This window comes from Bos javanicus, chromosome 11, assembly GCF_032452875.1.
Source record: "Bos javanicus breed banteng chromosome 11, ARS-OSU_banteng_1.0, whole genome shotgun sequence".
NCBI lineage: Eukaryota > Metazoa > Chordata > Mammalia > Artiodactyla > Bovidae > Bos > Bos javanicus.
Genome location: NC_083878.1, coordinates 27,982,744 through 28,002,434, shown reverse-complemented (window position 1 = coordinate 28,002,434; position 19,691 = coordinate 27,982,744). Strand labels below are relative to the sequence as shown.

The 19,691-nt window shown below is 46.2% G+C and overlaps 1 protein-coding gene across 2 annotated transcripts in view; it reads right to left on the bottom strand.

Moving 5' to 3' along the window:
• PRKCE (protein kinase C epsilon) overlaps positions 1-16,647 on the bottom strand; it is a 541,930-nt gene extending 525,283 nt beyond the window's left edge. For both annotated transcript variants that reach the window (XM_061432250.1, XM_061432251.1), the window contains exon 1: positions 16,300-16,647. In XM_061432250.1, the coding sequence (XP_061288234.1) occupies positions 16,300-16,647 (348 nt within the window). The remainder of the gene's footprint in view (positions 1-16,299) is intronic.
• Positions 16,648-19,691: the final 3,044 nt, after the last annotated feature.

Sequence of the window (19,691 nt, the reverse complement as noted above, 5' to 3'; positions counted from 1 at the left end):
ACTGTTTGGCTCAGAAACTCAAATGCTGCTTACCATTCAGTGTTATCAGGGACTTGGGGAGATAAGACCCACTTTAGTCCCTGCCAGGGGACAACCTCTATCCTCAGTTATCCTGTCTGTAAATTTCCCATGAAATGCCACATCCTTCCCCCAATTCCAAAGCGGTTCATCACTGCTTAACTCATGTGGGACAAGTTTCACTTTTCAGAGGTAGAGTAAATGAGTCTTTCAACCGCACAAGGCAAGCAGAGCAATAAGACGATTCCTGTTTGACAGCAGAGGAAACTGAAGTTCAGAGAGGTTACATTTCTTCTCCAAGGTCACACAGCTCATTAGTGGCAGAGCTGAGTTGATAAAGGACAAATAAGCCACTGTGAATACAGCATTTTGTGAATGTATGCTGGTCTCTAAGTGCTTGAAAGCAGACAGCAAATACAAAGTTGGCAAACCACTGTCACTTTCCTCGTCACTCTATAATGAAAACTACCATCTATTTGAACATAACCCTCATATAAAAAGCAGCCCCACATGGAAGCCACCCTCTAACAAACAGAATCAAATCAGCTGGACTCTGACAACATCATAAGTCCCAAGCCACATAATCTACAATGTATATTTTTTTATAATAGAATTAGAATAACAATAATAGCTAACATTTTTAAGTGCTTATCATGTGAGAAGCAATTTTCTAAGCACTTTCCATGCATTATATGACTTATTCCAAACAACACAATTAGATATTACTGAGTTTATTTTACAGATGAAGCATCAAAGGCTCAGACAGGTTACCCAATTTGTCAAAAGGTCTCACAGCTGGTTCAGTGGTACAACCAGGATTAGAACCCACCTCCCTCTAATGCAAACCCTCTGCATTTAACCATGACACCACCTGCTTCAATGTGCAGTAGCTATGTTGCATCTTTCCCCCTTTTCTTAAAGTCAATATATATATAAAATAATAGGGTAAACCTGGGGTTGGGGGTCAGAGGGGTTTTATGGGACTCTCGGTACTGCCTTTCCAATTTTTCTGTAAACCTAAAACTGTTCCAGAGCTTCCCTGTGGCTCAGTGGTAAAGAATCTGCCTGCCAAGCAGGAAACTTGGGTTCAATCCTTGGGTCGGGAAGATCCTCTGGAGAAGGAAATGGCAACCAACTCCAGTATTCTTGCCTGGGAAATCTCATGAACAGAGGAGCCTGGCAGGCTACAGTCCATGGGGTCACAAAAGAGTCAGACACAACTTAGTGACTAAACAACAACAACAAAACTGCGCTAGAAAATAAAGTTGATTAATTTTTAAATGCTGAATAAAAGTAAAAGATAAAAATCTTCCCAGTGTACCAGCACCCCCTCTTGCTTTTTTCTTTTTTAAAGCACATGCAGATGTGTGTGTGTTATTCTTTAAATATTACATTCTTTTCTGTCACAGGAGGAGACAGAACACTCAGAACAAGTATCTAAAGAGCATCTATTTTTTTAGGTAAATCTTACTGTATTTAATGTTAAAATGTTCCGACCCAGCAAGCATCTATTATATTCAAGGCAACATGCCAAACATTAACACAAAATGGCACGTGTTTTTCCTCTCCCCTGGGACCTTTGCTACCTCTGTAAGAGAACATAGGGAGTATGGGATCGTCAACGCTAGACAGCAATACTTGTAACTGGGGGGCACAAGTGGAAAATGTTACCAGGATTCCAAAGGCCAAAAGGTAGCCTGGAGAGTTCTAGAAACAATGCCCCAAAAAGGACAAGACTTGGCGGGGTGGTAAGACTAACCAAGGAAGACAGACTTGGGGGATCAGAGCACCATAAAACATCGGGCATGAAGGACAGAAACAAGCCCTCATGGAGGCAGTTCCCAGCACAGAGGATGTGGGATCCATTAAACGGGGCAGAGAGAGGGAGGGAACCATGCAGGGCTTTTAACGTCTAGCAGGATAATGGAGCTGGACTCTATCCTATAAGCTGCTGGGGTGGAGGGAGACTGTCCTTGGTTCTGAGCACCCAGAAAGGGGATTTAGTACCACTATACAACTCCCACACAAATCCTCTGGATTCCAGAGACCCAGACTAATAAAGATACAAAACCAGTTCTAACACTATCATCATGAGTTAGTGCTCAGGCACCTGGAACTTAAATGCTATCGTCTTCTCTAAGATGAAAAATAATATTAATGCTTTTCATAAACTAGGCAACTAAAGGTTGAGGCTGTTAAGTGAATTTTCACAAAGTCACAAAGCCACAAAAGAACCAGACCTCCTGCTCCTGGGTGAAGTCTAAAGAAAGACTTGAAGGAAGGAAAGGACTTCTCTGACTGAGGAGAAGAAAAAGGCAGTTTCTGAAAACTGATCCATAAAGAAGGGAAGATGAGCTATCTACCTCATTCATTTTTGTTACTTCAATGTAAGTTATATAAAATGAAATCTGAGCTTAAAGACCAGGGTCTTAGAAAATTAACAAGTAAATGTTCCTTACAAGTATATAAGTATATACACAATCTTTTCAAAAGACTGGCTATTCTTCTACTCTTGGTAAGTAAGTAAGTGAAAGTCACTCAGTCGTGTCCGACTCTTTCAGACTCCATGGACTATGCAGTCCAAAGAATTCTCCAGGTCAGAATATTGGAGTGGGTAGCTGTTCCCTTCTCCAGGGGATCTTCCCAACCCAGGGATCAAACCCAGTTCTCCCGCGTTGCAGGCAGATTCTTTACCAGCTGAGCCACCAGGGAAGCCCAAGAATACTGGAATGGGTAGCCTATCCCTTTCTCCACCGGATATTCCCGACCCGGGAATTGAACCGGGGTGTCCTGCGTTGCAGGTGGATTCTTTACCCGCTGAGTTAAAAGGGAAGCCCAGCAACTAAAATGTCTGAGTCAAAAGCAAAGTCCTACTCTCTAAGTGGAGAAGCTTTGGGTGCTGCCTATGAGCTGGGACAACAGAGCAGTCAGTGTGCACTGTATTGAAGGCTGGGTTTACAGAAGAGACACACAGTAGGGCAATGAAGGCAGTTGCCTTGGCCCAGAGAAATGGGGGTACACCTGAAAGTGAAAGTCGCTCAGTCGTGTCGGATTCTTTGCAACCCCATGGACGGTATAGTGCATGGAATTCTCTAGGCCAGAATACTGGAGTAGGTGGCCTTTCCTTTCTCCAGGAGGTCTTCCCAACCCAGGGATCGAACCCACGTCTCCTGCATTGAAGGTGGATTCTTTACCAACTGAGCCATGAGATGAGCCCTGGACCACAGCAAATCTGGCTGTTAAAAAACCTTCAAGACTCAGTTACTACATTAGGCCCACAAGCTAAGGAGGTGATGTTCAGATCAAAATGCAATGCTGTCTCTGCTTTTTAAAAAGGTAAGAGGGGGACTTCTCTGGTGGTCCAATGGCTAAGACTCTGCCCTTCCAATGCAGGGATGCAGGGGGTACAGGTTCGATTGCTGGTTGGGGAACTAAAATCCTACATGCTGTGTGGCATGGCCGAAAAAGCAAAAAGACAAGAGGGAGCAATGTGTTGGGAAGGTCCATCCATCAGGACCAAAGAGAGTCCAAGGGCAGGTCATCTATGTTACTGCAATTCCCACCAAGGGGGTCGCCTAAAGAAGGGCCAAGAGTGGGGTTCTAGTTCTGCATACATGGAATTAGCAAACCTCAAATTCCTGTTGCTAGCTCATTTCAGAGAGGGAAGGAAGTAGGGATTGAAAAAAGGTTTTGCTTAAGACTCCTTAGTTGAGTATTACTGAACAAAATCTTAGGACAGAAGCACAATTTTACCTGTATCTGGTAATAAATATTAATTGCAGATATTTACCAATAATAATTAACTATTATGTTTTTAAATTTGCTAGAAGTTGGGTACTTTTATTGGTTTGGCTAACAAGTTCAGTCAGGTTTTTCCATAAGATCTTATGAAAATATCTGAAGTTATTGGCTAATCTACTATGCTGCTGCTCCTGCTGCTGCTAAGTCACTTCAGTCGTGTTCGACTCTTCACGACCCCATGAACTGCAGCCTACCAGGCTCCTCTGCCCATGGGATTTTCCAGGCAAGAGTACTGGAGTGGGGTGCCATTGCCTTCTCCAAACCTACTATATTACTTATCTAATATTATAATAACTCTACAAGATAGCTGTTATTTCCCTTTTATAGATAATGAGACTGGTACAGAGAGGTTAAATAATTTTCCCAATAGCATGCAGCCAAAACTGATTAAACTAGAATTCAGTCTAGGATGGACTGACTCCAAAGACTACACTAGTTTTTAACGTTCATGAATTTGGACAAGCCACTACTCAATTACATGAAGGATGCTACAAAGCTATTCTTCATCTCTATTAAGTCTATCAAGAAACAAACAATAGAAAATTAACTGGAAATATGGCATAAGAGATTGAGGTTAGCCCTCTGGATAGATTTCCTTGATAATAAATAGTTCAATACATCATGAGAGATTTTGTCAACACTTTGCTCTGAGCAAAATTCCTGGAACATAGAAAGTATTCAACATATATTAATATTTGTTGAATGGCTGGCTGGCTAGTTGGCTGGCAGGCTAGATGGATGAACAGATTAATGAATGAATACCAGGTTCTATGCACTGTTCCCTTTCTTTGGCTATCTCATTGTTTGAGTTTTGTGTGTATATTTTTTTTAGTGAAGCAATTATTTTTGGATTGCATTCTTACTTTAATCTCACTAATTTCTTGACTTCCCTTATAACCCAAAATGCTAGAAATGGCCTAACATTCTTTATGCTCTTCTTTCAACTTAGAGAGACTCCCTTGTCTATCTATTCAGATTCCATTTTCTACGAGGACTAGATCCAAATCTTGCCAAGAAGCCCCTGCCATCTATTAGAATCGACAGTGATTCCCTCTCTCCTTCAAAGTCCCACCGTTCTTTGACTTCACTGTTTCATAAAAGGGTATTACTTTTGAATCCCCAAATGACCCACTTGACGAAAGTCCATTCCTTCTTTTTTCTAACTATAATGCTTTACAAATTTGTCCACAAAACACTAGTTCTATGGTGCTAATAACATGTATATTTGACTCTGTAACATTTCCCAAATTCTTTGATCACAGCAACCTGAAAACATTACAAGACTCCAGTGTTTTGAAAAACACGCTAGCAAATACTGGCCGATCACATGCTCCATCCTTGCCAGCTGATTGATGATTCTATTAGCTTCCCAAAATGGCCTAAAGGCTCATCAGTCTGGAAGGCAGAGAGATGGATTCATAGACCCTGCATTCTATAAATTCTGCTTGATTTGTTTACAGAATATCTTTCAAATGGCTCAAGGATACAGAGAGAGGGCTCCATTTTAAAAATATTAATCAATGTGTTTTTGTGGGCCTTGAACACTAGGCAAAGAAGTGAGCTTTCAAAATGCATTTGTGCTTTTGATCACAACAAGAAAGAAAGATGAGAAGGGGAAAAAGCAGACACTGACAGTTTCTCAGAGGAGATGAGAGTTAGCTTCATGGAAAACAATAAAGATAAAATATTATCCTGCACTAGTTGAACATAGTCAAAGCCCCAGATGCAGAAAGCCAAGTCAGGACCACTGTTTACAGAGGCCTTACAAAGTCTCTAGCCCACGCTCTCCTCATACATGTGGAATCTAAGGTCCAATGCTACTGCGTAATAGAAGTCATCTGACTCACCATTCAGTGAATTTCTCGGGGAGAGAAAAAGGTGTTAGTCAATCCAACCCTGAAGAGGTGAGGTTTAGGTGTCCCCAGACTCTGAAAGGCTTGTGAACAACTCTCCTTCTTAGTTGTAACTTTCCATACTAGTATATTTATGTTATTCTTTGATTAATATTGTATCTTCTACTAGACCATATACTCCATGAGATCAGGGATCAGCTTCAAAGTATTCAATGAATATTCGCTAACTGGCTGAAAGGATGGCTGGAACAATGAAGAAAGACTCCTCTTTGTCCACTGGTTAGAATCTTTTGTGAGTTCCACCATCTTTCTTTTCAATACTGGACTGGAAGATGAGTTTCTAAGAGGTACAGAATCTAAGTCAGCCTGATTAAAGAGCGCTGTCTATTTGAGACTCCAAATAGGCAGCCTTTTACTCAACCCACAGATGAGTGAGTACGTTAGCCTGCTCCTTCTGAGTGGCTCATATTCTGACTGGTGGGGAAGACGCCTGCTTAACATACTTAAGATGTAAGATACTTACATCTGAAAGACAATGGGCACCAAGAGGTGCTCTCATCTGAAAAAAACAAACACATTTATTCAAGAAGGTCATAAGCAAGCTCCAAGTCTATTTTTTCCTCAATAATTAATCACAGGTGCACCCACCTTGATTTTTCCAAATTCTTCTTGAATCTGATTATATCCGGAACTTGGGACAATAGCTCAATGAGCTTATTCCTTGCGGGCAAAGGAAAGTGACCTGTCTGAGACTTCAAGGTGAGGTTGACAGGACCAGGACGGGAGATGAGGCCCTCCCTAGGTCTTCATTCCTGAACTTGGATCTGGTGACAGGCTTGTGACCCTCCTCCTCCCAGGCAATAGATACTACAGAGATCAATCAAACTCTGTCCGGAATTTCCATTCTGTTTAGAGGTCGGCAAAGTTCAAAGACAATAGTCTGTCCCTGTCCCCTCTGTTCTCCCAGCACAATGCAGACTTCTGCCCACTTTTCATGAGTTACTGCCAGAAAATTAGATTTCAAACAGGTGCAGCCTGCTGATTAGCATTATAATAGATTGTAATTACTTAACAAGCCCGTATATACCCAGAGGGACTTGGAGAGAAACACAATGTTTTGCCAAATGTAGCTTTTATTTATGTAAAATACTGCAGGCCTGCTCCAGAGTTCCAAGTGAAGACTCTGGAAGCTTTGTCTGCATGTGTTTCAATGAGCTCTGAGTTCAACCACGAGAACGTAAAATTTCACTTCTCTTCTCGTTGCTGCCAATTACAAAAGGTGTTGTCTCTAAAGCCCTTAGGAGAATTTGAACTTGATTTTAAACTCTGCAAAGGGAGAACAAGTGGATCTTTTCTTTCTCCCCCTATCACAGCACTCTGCAGGGGTCCTCAGTACCCAGAGGGTACACAATTCCGTCCTTCAGAAACCTCAGACCATCATTTTGCTCTGTAATGGTTATTTGGCATTTGGAACCTTTATTTTTTTTGTGACAGTTCCCACTTGTAAAAATGGTTTGACAAAGACCTACTGTATAGCACAAGAAATTATATCTATATCTTATAATAACCTATAATGGAAAAGAATCTGAAAAAGAATATATATAAAACTGAATAAATCTGCTGTACACCTGAAACTAATACAACACTGGAAATCAACTATACTTCAAATAAATAAATAATGCTTTGAGCTTTTACAATGTGTGTGTGTGTATATATATATATATATATACACACACAGTAAACCATCATATTGTACACGCTAAAAGTATACAATTTTTATTTGTCAATTATGCTTCCCTGGTGGCTCAGATGGTAAAGAATCTTCCTGCAATGCAGGAGTCCTGGGTTGGGAAGATCCCCTGAAGAAGGGAATGGCAACCCACTCCAGTATTCTTGCCTGGAGAATCCTCATGGACAGAGGCGCCTGGTGGACTACAGTCCATGGAGTTGCAAAGAGTCAGACACAACTGAGCAAATTTCACACACACACACTTCAGCAGGCTGAGGAAAAAAATCGAAAAGGAAAAAAGAAACCTCACACCTGATGGAGACGCTTCAGCTTGGTGCAAACTGCCTCATGGAAATAATACAGCATTCTCTCATAAAAACACCTTCCAGGATCCCATAGATTTTTATAAAATAAAATATCCCTTTCTTCTACCATTTCCTTACTTCTTTCAACCATACAGAAAGATTGATTAAGGAATTCACTCACCAGCTTATCCTACTGGTCTTCCCAACTCGATTCCTGCTCTTCAGAGTCAGGAATGATACTATCCACCACTTTGTCTTCCCAAGCCCCCACTGTCTACCACAACACTAGACCACAGTCGATGCTAGGGGAATACACCTTTGTTTGATTAAAAGCTTTCTTTAATTCAGCAATGTGCCAGGAATTGAGTACCAAGAACAGAGCAGTGAACAACAACCTCTGCATTTATCTAACCTCTGTTCTTGTGTTCGAGATAATCAATGAGGATAGGCAAATATATACTTTATAAGACAGATAAGAGCTAAAAAGTAAAAATAAAGCAAGAAAAGAGCATATAAAGTGTCAAGGAGAAGGGTAAAAGTTTAGATGAGATTGCCAGAAAAGGCCTTACTGAGACTGTACCAATAATATTTGAGTAAAGATTTAAACTATGAGTGTATCTGAGGAAGGAATGTTCTAGAAAGATGGAATAGCAGGTGCAAAGAACACAGTAAGTGTACAGGTGCAAGTGGGTGAATATGACTGGGAGAGAACCAAACAGGTGAGGAATACTTGGTGATGGGGTCATAGAGGTTGTAACCGGAGGCCTGGACATGGTGGCCTTACAGATGGTGATAAGGACTTGGGTTTTTACCCTGAGAAGTTTGTGAGCAGAGTGACATGATCTGATAGAGTTGGGGTAGGGGGCGGGAGCCAGTTAGAAGTTGAAATAATCTTGGTGTGAGACGGCTGGGACTTAGGCCAGAGCAGCGTCAGCAGAGGTATGGAAAGATGATCAGACTTGAGACTTATTTTGAAGGCAGAGAAAACAGACACTGCTGAGGGATTGCATATGGAGTGGATGAGAATGCGAGGTGTCAGGAATGGCCTGGGCAATTGGAAGGGTGGAATTGCTATTTCTTGAGATGAGGAAAATTATGAAAGGCTTAAAATGGGGAGAGGAGACATCACATATACAATTTGGGGCATAATTGAGTTTGAGATGCCCTTTACACAATCAAATGGCCATGACAAGAAGGCAGTCACCTATACGAGTTCTGAATATCAACAGCAGATATGGGATGGAATTAGGAACTTAAGAGACAACAGCATTGGGAATGTATTTAAATTCATGAAACTAGAATATTCAGTACAGCAAAACCAAAACAGAAGCTCCCAAATATCCCTATTTCCAATTAATCATATACTTCAATAAATACTTAACCTTTGACTTCAGCAGCCACAGTTCTAGACTTTCCAAAACAATTTCATTTCAAGTAATTCTATTATTAAATTTCCAAAAAGCCAATTGTTAAGTATAACTAAGTTAACATTATTTTTAGACAATGTGAGACTTCTCATATAAATGCATTTTATATGTATATTTTTAGACCATGTGAGACTTCTCATATAAATACAAAGGGAAAAATATCTTTCACTGGACCATATGTTCTGATTTAAGATTCTAAAACTATGAACACATACACACAACCCATTAAATATTAATAAAACTGTTAGAACATACAGTAGCCTGACCCCTTGCTAAGAACTTTACACAGATTCCCTTATGTCTCACAACAACCCTAAGAGGTAAGAACTATTATATTTCCATTGTACAAAGGAAGAAACAGATTTCAAGAGTGTAAGTCACGTGCCCAAAGACATACAGCTAGTGAGTGATCCAGGCATCCTGCAATTAGAGCTCATGGATTCAGGGCAAGAGGCCTACTGAGGAGCTAGGGAGCTGAGGGTCTCAAATATTCATTAAATCTGCTGCTGGTCAGACAAGCAGCCAAGGCCCGACAGCATATGAGGCCCGTGGCCCTTTAACTTCAGGGCCCACTGTCAAACAGTGTTCTGTGGGAGCACTGGGGCAAGAATTGCATTGTTAAATAACCAATTACATACCATGGGAAGCAATGTTTCCTTAGATATTAAGTATAGGCTTTTCCCGGTGACTCCATGGTAAAGACTCCACCTGCCAATGCAGGAAGTGGATTCGATCCCTGGGTGGGGAAGATTCCCTAGAGGAGGGCATAGCAACCCACTCCAGTATTCTTGCCTGGGAAGTCCCATGGACAGAGAAGCCTGGCGGGCTGCAGTCTACGGGGTCGCAAAGAGTCAGACAAGATCAGCGACTAAACAAAAACAGCAGCAATATAGGGGTCAGTAGGGAATCAGCAGGGAGATACTTGGAGCCCCAGTTGCTGGGAGAGTTCAAGGCATAGGTGCCCACAAAGTGGGTGTGGACTCTTCCCAGTCCTTCCACACTGCTTTCCGGACAATCCCACCTCACTCTGTCTAAATGATAAGAGAGGTCTCAGAGATCCTCTGAGAGATTGCCTTACAAAATCCCTGAAGACAGAGATGGGCCTTTAAGCTGTTTATACCCACATGTGCTCAGGCCACTACCAGAACAGATCTGAGCAATTTCCTGGGGTAATTTCACCAGAACACGGGTATGTCCTCAGGCTCTGTCCAGGGCATAGCATCTGGGCCACTAGGCCCCTCTCCTTGGCTTCTGCATTGGAAGATTCTCCCCAAGGGCTTTGGGGTCCAGGGGGTACCCCATCCCCCTGAACCCAACCTCTCCAAAAGGGGCATCAGCCTATCTCCCAGTGTCAGCAGGGTGGGATAATTTTTTTTTTTTTTTGCCACTTTATTTTTTTAATTGAAGGATAATTGCTTTACAGAATCTTGTGGTTTTCTGTCAAACATCAACAAGAATCAGCCATTGGTACACCCATGTCCCGTCCCACCCATCTCTCTCCCCATCCCACCTTTCTAGATTGTCAGAGTCCCTGTTTGAGTTTCCTGAGTCATACAGCAAATTCCCATTGGCTATCTATTTTACATATGGTAAATTTCCATGCTACTCTCTCTATACATCTCACCCTCTCACTACTCCCCTCAATTTTTAAGATTCTTTTTTCATGTGGACCATTTTTAATGGCCTCTACAGAATTTGCTACAATATCGCTTCTGTTGTTTATGTTCTGGTATTCTGGCTATGAGGCATGTAAGATATAGCTCCCCAACCAGGGATCAAACCCACATCCCCTGCATTGGAAGCAGAAGTCTTAAAGACTGGACCACCATGGACGTTCCATGGTTGGGATAGTTTTGAGAGACCCTGTCAATGGGCTACTTTGGAAAAATGAAACAGAATCATGAGTGCCCCATTCCTTGCCAAATGAGACTCCCCGAATGAAAAACATTTTGGAGGCTATGAAAAACTGGCTTCCTTAGGTCCTGTATAATATTCAGACCAATAAAGACCCCTCTCTAGGGCCTAGCCATGGTAGGTTTAGGGGGACATAACAACAATAGCTACAGTGGTTAAACATTCACAGAGCCCTTGGCTGATGTGCTTTACCTGGTCCTTCCATCCCCAGGACAAGCCCGTTGCATTACAGGTGGGAACGTGTCCCACTGCCCACGTCTTACAGAGGCAGAAACAGAAACACAGTTTAAATGGCTCCCTAAAGGTCTCACAAGTGGTTGGTAATAGAGATGAGATTCAAGCCCAAGCAGCCGGGCTCCAGAGCTCTGCCCTCAGGTGCTCCACCAAACCACCTGTCAGAAAATGACTTTCTGTCATTGCCACTGTGATGAGGGCCTCTTCTGTAGCATGAAGCATGGGAGCAACACCAACCAAAGATAACTTCAGAGTCTGGGGACAGGAAGGAGAGAACTGAGCAAAGGATATAGCGAGCAGACTCCAGAGTGTGACAGGACGAGACAACTGTAACCCACATGCTGTACTCGCCCTCTCTGCCATCCTCCTGCTCCCCTAGTACCCCACCATCTGTCCTAAATGCGAGTGCTGCTCCACCAGCATCCATTCAGGAATCCTAATGCTTCTAGTTTACCCAATCCTGCTTACAAATCTTGCTTTATCCATTTATCCAGGTGGGCCAGGCAAGAATACTGGAGTGGATTGCTGTTTCCTTCTCCAGGGGATCTCCCCAACGCAGGAGTCAAACCTGGGTCTCCTTCATTGCAGGCAGATTCTTTACCAACTGAGCTACTGGGAATTATACAAGTCTATTCACGGGCGAAGAAGAGGGGGTTACAAATTGAGAGAGTAGCACTGATATATATATACACTCAGTTCAGTTCAGTCGCTCAGTCGTGTCTGACTCTTTGCGACCCCATGAATTGCAGCAGGCCAGGCCTCCCTGTCCATCACCAACTCCTGGAGTTCACTCAAACTCACGTCCATCAAGTCAGTGATGCCATCCAGCCATCTCATCCTCTGTCGTCCCCTTCTCCTCCTGCCCCCGATCCCTCCCAGCATCAGCGTCTACCATATGTAAAATAGATAACTGCTGTATGGGCACAGGGATCTCAAGCCGGCGCTGTAACAGCTTAGAGGGGTGGGGAGGAGGTTCAAGGGGGAGGGGGCATATGTGTACTTGTGGCTGATTCACGTGGTTGTATGGCAGAAGTCAATACAATATCGCAAAACACTTGTCCTCCAATTAAAAATAAATTTTAAAAAATTAGACAATTAAATTTTAAAAAACAAATCTATTCAAAAATCTCAGGACATTTCTATGCACAAGATCTTGGTATATTCATTATCTGAAGCCTTCCCCTGCCTGCAGTTTCTATTCTAATTCAGTGTTTCTCAAGGTATGGGCTGGTCAGAATCTCCAGAACAGCTTGTTCTAAATGAGAATTCTGTCCTAAACAACAGAATGGAAAGCTCTGAAAGTGGGGCAGGAGGACCTGGATTTTTAATGACCCCACCCAGTGACTCTTGCACACTGAAGTCTGAGGAGAGTTATCACCTCTAACAGTTTTGGGGAAGTGAGCTACAGCAATTGTGTTTCATGGGATTCTGCTCTGAGTACCGGTGAAATCTGCCCATCTCTATGCAATGAGCTTTCTCTAAAGCAACCCCTTTTGTCACCATAACAGGTATGTCTCTCATTGTCTGAGGAATAACAATCTCAGTCTGGTTTTAAACATTCTAGAATCCACCTCAATTTTCCAAACTTTATCCCACGGTTTCCAAGGGGTGGAATCATTAGCCCCCATAGTACTAATGATTTTAAGAGGCACCTGAGGTAAGCTTTTCATTTTCATTTAGAGACAAACGTTTAGTTTAATGTCAATAAAGAAAAACTGTAACTACCATATCCAAACCTGTCATTTCACAAATACTGGGGCTTAAGTGGGAAATCAAAGAGCTACTGTTTTAAAATATTAAGTAAATCCATCATAGCACTGGCAGTACTCAGATAAAAGTCTTAAATTTGGGGAGCCTCACCTTCGGTCCTCTCCTGACAGGCGCCCTCAGTTTCAGCCACGCATTTCTGACCCAGGCACGCTCCGCCTTTACTCCAGCATGTCTGTGCCCATGGAACACTGTCTTCTCCCATAAACACCTCTTTAAATGTTACCCATCGTTTCACCCCCAATTCAAGTCTCCTTCCAGGAACCTCTGGACTCTTCCAGCCATCCCAGCATACTCCCTTTTGGAACTCCTGTAACATACTTAAGGTACCACTAATTTAGAGCCTAATTGCTACTTAAGGGTCTATGAGTATTCAGTGTTATTTCCCTAGTGAAATGAAGCCTCCTGAGAGTAACCCATGGTCTCTTTCACTCCTGGATTACCCAAAGAGCTAAATGTTCCTGGCTGGATCTGAGTGCAAAACAGAACTCAGTGAATACCTGGGAATTCATCACGCAGCTGAATGAAATGTTCCACAGTGATGAGAAAGGTGGCTGTTGCATGCCCTCTGCATCTCCTTACTCCAGGCCAGATTTCTCAACCACACCTCTTCATTACTGCCAGGTGAAGAGCGCAGAGGCTGGAGCCCAGGAAATTCTACCCAGAGGTGTGATTCTGTGGGTGTCCCCTGGCTGACAGGGATGGGAAAGGTGACCTTAGCCATCCCAGGTACAACCTGTCTGCTTCCACAGTCCAGTCACGTCTGCTGCTGCATCCTCACCCTCAGTTGGAAGAACCAGTGCGGCCGGACCATCCTCATGAAAACAATTCCAGACAACAGAACCAGCTCCACTACTTGATTCATCCATCCTGTGACTCTGGCCTTTCTGTATCTCAAGTTTTTTAATCTACCAACACCTAATTCACACTTGTTCACTTTCATGCATTGGAGAAGGAAATGGCAACCCACGCCAGTATTCTTGCCTGGAGAATCCCAGGGACGGGGGAGCCTGGTAGGCTGCTGTCTACGGGGTCGCACAGAGTCGGACATGACTGAAGTGACTTAGCATAGCATAGCATAAGGCAAAAGAGACACTGATTCTGAAAGCACTTTAAATTATCATGTACAATAAAAACATCAGGGTCACAGCACATGAATCTGCAGGAAGACTTAGACTAGGAGACCAGAGGGCCTAGTTCTCCACTGAGCAAGCTGTGAGCAATAGGAGCTGTGGTCCCTCCTTCCAACCCTGCCCCGTCTGCTTGTCTTGTGACCTCAGGAACCCACTTAGCTGCTCTGGGACTCAGCACCCTTGGCTGTGAAAACTGCCTATCACTAGTGATCCGGTCCAGGGCCAAGTCCAATGTGAATCTGAGTACCTCAGAGAGTGACAGACGACCAAGACTAGTGTCCAGTGCACACTTCACTGGACATGCTCCAAAGTGAGGATCATGAGCCAATGTACCCAGGATTTGGGTGGGCCCCGGCAAAGCATCATCAGAGACACTCAGACACCTTTCCCTCCAGCTAGCATCTGTTTTGTGGAGAAAAGCAGATGTGCTGTTCACCCTACCTGCTCTCCGCCTCACTGTCCAACTCCATCTGAATACACGGCAAAAAGCCTCATTTCCTCACTACCATAGTCATATTTTTTTCTTCCCCTTCCTGTCCTAAAACAACAACTTGAAAACCACAGATTTTGGTGTTAAGATCTGGCTTTGAAATTAGTTATCCCTTCAGCTCCCCCTCAGAGATGCACCACTTTCATGGGTGAAAGGACTGAAGGCCAGTGGACAGGAAATGGGAAATGAGTGGGAACTCCGGTGGTGGGAGGGGGGCAGTGGCCAGGGCCATTGGTGAACTGGAATGGAATGGAATGACACTGTGTTCTTTGGGATTCCATAAAGGTTTGCCTGCTTCCCAAAGTGTAAGCCACAAATCTCCCAGGGTTGTACTTGGTGTGGTTTGTTGGAGCTTCCTTGTAAGCCCTGTAACCATGGTTTCGGGCAGACTACATCACAGCCAGGGCATCAAGGGGAGACGAAAAGCTTTTTCCTATTTTCCCAGAAGATTCCATCTCCTTAAAAAAAGTGTGTGTATATATACATATGTGTGGGTAGGTATATATATATGTATGTATGTATGTACGTATTTATATGTAAGGTGATATGCCAAGGTGATTCATGTGCAACCTTTGACCATAGGACATCATGAAGTTATTTGTTTTCAATAATTAAACATCTCTCCACGAGGATCAGGTATTCTCTGTGTAGACCAAAGAACCCTAAAACTATATACACCCAGAGTCACATCTGCTCTCCCTGGAAACATGTAACAAATATAAAAATAAAGAAAATCATTTCCTAATTTAACACCTTCCCTCTAAAAAAGAGCTAAAACAAGGTTGCTTCTCCCTGTTTCTCTGAGTGCCAAGGTTGAATGCATTTGGTTTAGAGTGTGTGCACAAGGTCTATTACCAAGCCCCTAATATTTTGACAGTGTAATCAATTAACTTGGTCTCAAAAATAGTATCTCATGGCACAGTGTCTTGAGAATCAAAACAGGGAAACATGTAACTTTAAGTCAGATTCAAAGCACTGACTGCCAATTAATCACAAGCCGAACCGTTTGTAGAATACAGTGCTAGTTCCGGATGGATGGACAATGCATTGGGCAAACCCAGCTCGGCCCATGTTTCTGGGACCCTGGAGGGGACTAGAGAAGAAATTTTTCTCTCCGCATGTCAGAAGATAAGCTAACTGCCAGACAACAGAATAGAAATGAGCCAGCTTCATCCCGGAGGGAAAAATAAAACAGCTCCTCACTCGGCTACTCAGGACAAAGCCAGAACGTGCAAGAAGCCTTCAGTGTAGGGCTCCACGTGCCTCTCCAAGGACTGAGGAACCCACCCACACACAACCAGCCCACCACGCTCCTGGGGGAAGGAGCCGGCTTCTCCGCCAACCTTCAGCACCAGCAGTTTGGGGTTCCCAGCTTTCTAAGTCCCTGTAGCGCCCGCTGTCTGGACAGGGCAGAGGACCTTACCCTCTTTCCAAGACTCATCTTCCATGCCCCAGTGGCTACTTCTCCCCAACTACTAAGTGGAATGTGCTTCCCCAAGGTAATTGAGACACACACACACCCCCCAAATGGCACTAAATCCCTGAGCCCCACGACCAAAGCCAAGGTCGTGAGTTCTGCCCCTGGAACCCCACAGCCTGGTTCCTGGACCAGGAGGCGCCCAACTCACCCAGTCCTCGAAGTGACGGCTCCCGTTCTGCAGCAGCTCCTCAAACTGGATGGTGCAGTTGGCCACGAAGTCATCGTAGCCGATGGGGGCATCGTGGAAGACAGCCAACTCGATCTTGCGCCCGTTGCACACATCAGTGACGAACTCGTCGTGCCAGGCCGGGCTGTTGGTCTTCTGCTTGGTGGCCGTTTGGCCGATGCGCGAGTCGTCCACGTTGAGGGCGATGTAGGGGTCGAGAAGGAAAGTCTGCGGCCGGGGTCCCACCGCATGGCGCAGCGACCAGGCTGTGGGTTTCAAGCTCACGGCCTCGCAGATTTTGATCTTAAGAAGGCCATTGAACACTACCATGGTCGGGGCGGGGAGTGGGGGCCGGGGTCACTCCGTCCGCCCAGAGGGCAGGAACGAAGAACCGACGCCGCGGCGCTCCGAGCACGGGACTCTTGGGTCCCCTCTCGCCCCACCCCACACTCTCCCTACACCTTGTAGTGTTGCGCCCTGGCGCGGGCGATTCTCAGCCAGTGCATGTATTTCCTCGCCGGGTTCCTAACGGAAAACAAGGAGGGGGGAGAGCTGGGGGACGTCCGTGTTTGGAGAAGTCTCTCCCCCCGCTCCCCCCCCCCCCCAGCAGCACCTCCAGAAGAGGAGACGAGCTATCGGCTCCGCTGCAAAAGCCGCGGGGGCTGTCTCGTCGCCTCGCTGGCTCTCCGGGTCGGGGCTGCGGGGAAGTGGGCGCCGAGCCGGGCGCTTACCTACCTTTCCGAAACATAATCCCCGGGAAATTTCGACTCCAGGAGGGGGAGGGGGCGGTGAGACGGGGCGGGGACCAGAACGGGGGCGCAGATTTCCACCCGGATCCTCTTCGCACACCCAGCGCCTGCCTCTGACCGCGCGGGGCGGGGTATGGACCCAGGGATGTGCAGTCTACCCGGAGGGATGCATGTCCAGAGGAAATGGTCCTCCTCGGAGCCAAATTTAAAAAAAAAAAAAAATCCACAAGCCACAGGGCCAGCCCGGCCGCCTCCTCCTGGGCGAAGCCGCGCCGCGCCGCAGTCGGCGATCGGGAGGCGCCAGGAGTCGGGAATCTCACATCCGCGCGGGCTCGAGAGTCGGGGTGGCCGCGGCTCCGGCTGGGGCGCAGGCCGGCACCGGGCGGTGCGCAGCGCGGCGGGGCCGGGACTGCGACTCGGCGCGGCCCCACCTCCCGGGCGCCGGCGCCCGCCCGCCGCGCTCCCCGCGTCCCGGCTTTCAGCTGCCGCTCGCTCGCTGCCCGCCCGCTCTCCCCCTCGGTCTCTTCTCCCTCCGTCGGTGTGCGAGCGAGTCTCCCTCCCTCTAATGCAGGAAATGCGCAAAAGACGTCAGTGTGTATGTGTGTGTGTGTGTGTGTGTGTGAGTGAGTGTGTGTGTGTGTGCACGCGCGCGCGCGCGCGCGCCCTGGTGTTTGGGGAAATAGAAAGTTTTGCCGGTTGGGGGAGCAATACGGGAAAAGTGAGCCCAGCAGAGGACTGTCGAGAACTGGCGAGCCTTTCGGGGTCGCGGCGGCCGGCGGGGGAGCGGGACTGGGACCCCGCGCGGGACCCGGGGGAGTGGCGGCCTTGGGGGCGGGGGGATGCGGGTCCGCTGGCTGTGGATACCTGGTCTGTGGTCTCCCGCAGGAGACTAGAGGGCCACGCATCTTTCCAGGCTCTGCGGCAAGCACTGTCTTTTACAGCCGGGAGCGGAGAGGTGGCAGGGGTCGCGCTGCTGCAGAGGACTCGAGACCCTCCCTCGGCCCCACCCCTACTCTGACCGTGGCTGGCCAGGGCAGCTTGCGGGAGTATTGGTCGGTCTGTCTGTCATTCTGTCCGGAGACGCTCTGCTCTGCGGTGGTGGGGGAAGGGGGGAAGGGAGGGGCGTGCAAGGCTCTGTGTGAGTTTTAAAACACTTATTCTTTCTTCCCTTTCTTTGGGGGCACTCTCCCTTTTGGGGGTCTGTCCCAAACTTCTCGGGCTGCGAGAACTTGTTGGCAAGAGAAAGCTTAGTAACACCCCGGCTCGGTTCGTGTGTTTGTTTATATTTTACAAAGTGACTTCATATTTACTCTAGACTTTGCCTGTGCCCTTTGGGGGGGGACAGGGTTCTGATCAGCGCGCTGACAGCGGCCGTCCCAGCTGCGCGAAAACGGGGCGCGTCCTCCGGCGGGGACTGGGGGTTGTGGGCTGTGTCCGTGTTAATTTCCTCCGTAACCTTTAAACTCTCGCTGGAAGCCGCGGCGGCAGCTGATCACGTGAGGCGGGCCCTGGGCTGCTGGGGAAGAATTTCCTCCGCGGGGAGCCAGGGACGGGGAAGGCGAGGGACGGCCTGGCGCCTGGGGACGCGAACCTGGGAGGGCGGGGCGGAGAGCGCGGAGGTCCGGGGCGCGGCCCTGCCTGGAACTGCAGGAGGACAGCCCTGGGAAGAGGTCGTCTCCGCAACCTGCGAGCCGGGGGGCGGGGGGTGGGGTGTTGTGCAAACGGAAAAAGAAAACCTCGGCCCTCGCCCGCGTGCCAAGTCAAGTCAGGGAGTTTGTAGGAATCGTGGTAAGCTGTGTTTATCTTTCGACTCTGGTTAGCCCAAGTTTAAAACCCACCTCTCGATCACTTTTTCTCAGTGGAAAAAAAAAAAGAAAAGTTATCATTGTCTGTGGCTTAGAGGCTTAAAAAGGCTTAAAGGCGCAGAAGGAGGCAGACCCCTGGAACGACAGGGTACTAAGTGCCGCAGACAGGTTGCAAAAATGATCAGAAAAGTCCTGGGCAGATCCTCTCCGAAGGCCTCCAGCTACTGCGCTCTCTCGAGCTTACCAGTAATTTCACGCAGCCCTCCAAGTTAGACGGAGCAGCAGGGTAGAGAGAGCCAGCCTACAGTCAGAGACAGAAGAGTCCCGTTCCCATGGAAAAAGTCTGGATGTAAAAGTTTTGCCTTCCAGGGCCACTCCCACCAGCTGGAGGCATATTTTAAAATTTGTCAGTTTGACAAAGCACAGGTGGGATATCTCATCGCTGTTAACTTTATTTCTTTGATCATCAGAACTTTTTCCTCCTCGCTTCTACCACCATTCTATTCTTATTAAGCATGTTTCCCCCTTCAGGGGGCATGTGATGGGCTTGATCTTCTACAAATGCATTTGGAAGCCAAGCAAGAGCTAGAGAGAGATTCGTAAGATGCCTGACAAAGAGGCAGAATTGAAGGGCTACCAACAAACTGGCCATCAAGATAAATAATATTTTAATATGATATTTTGAAAAAATAAAAATGAATGTAGAGTTCCAAGATGCACACAATATCCACATTTTAAAATAGTTTTAGATATTACATTAAAATAGTATTTGTATTGCTGAGTTTCTGGGCACCCCTGAAATTTCGTGCGGGAGAAAAGG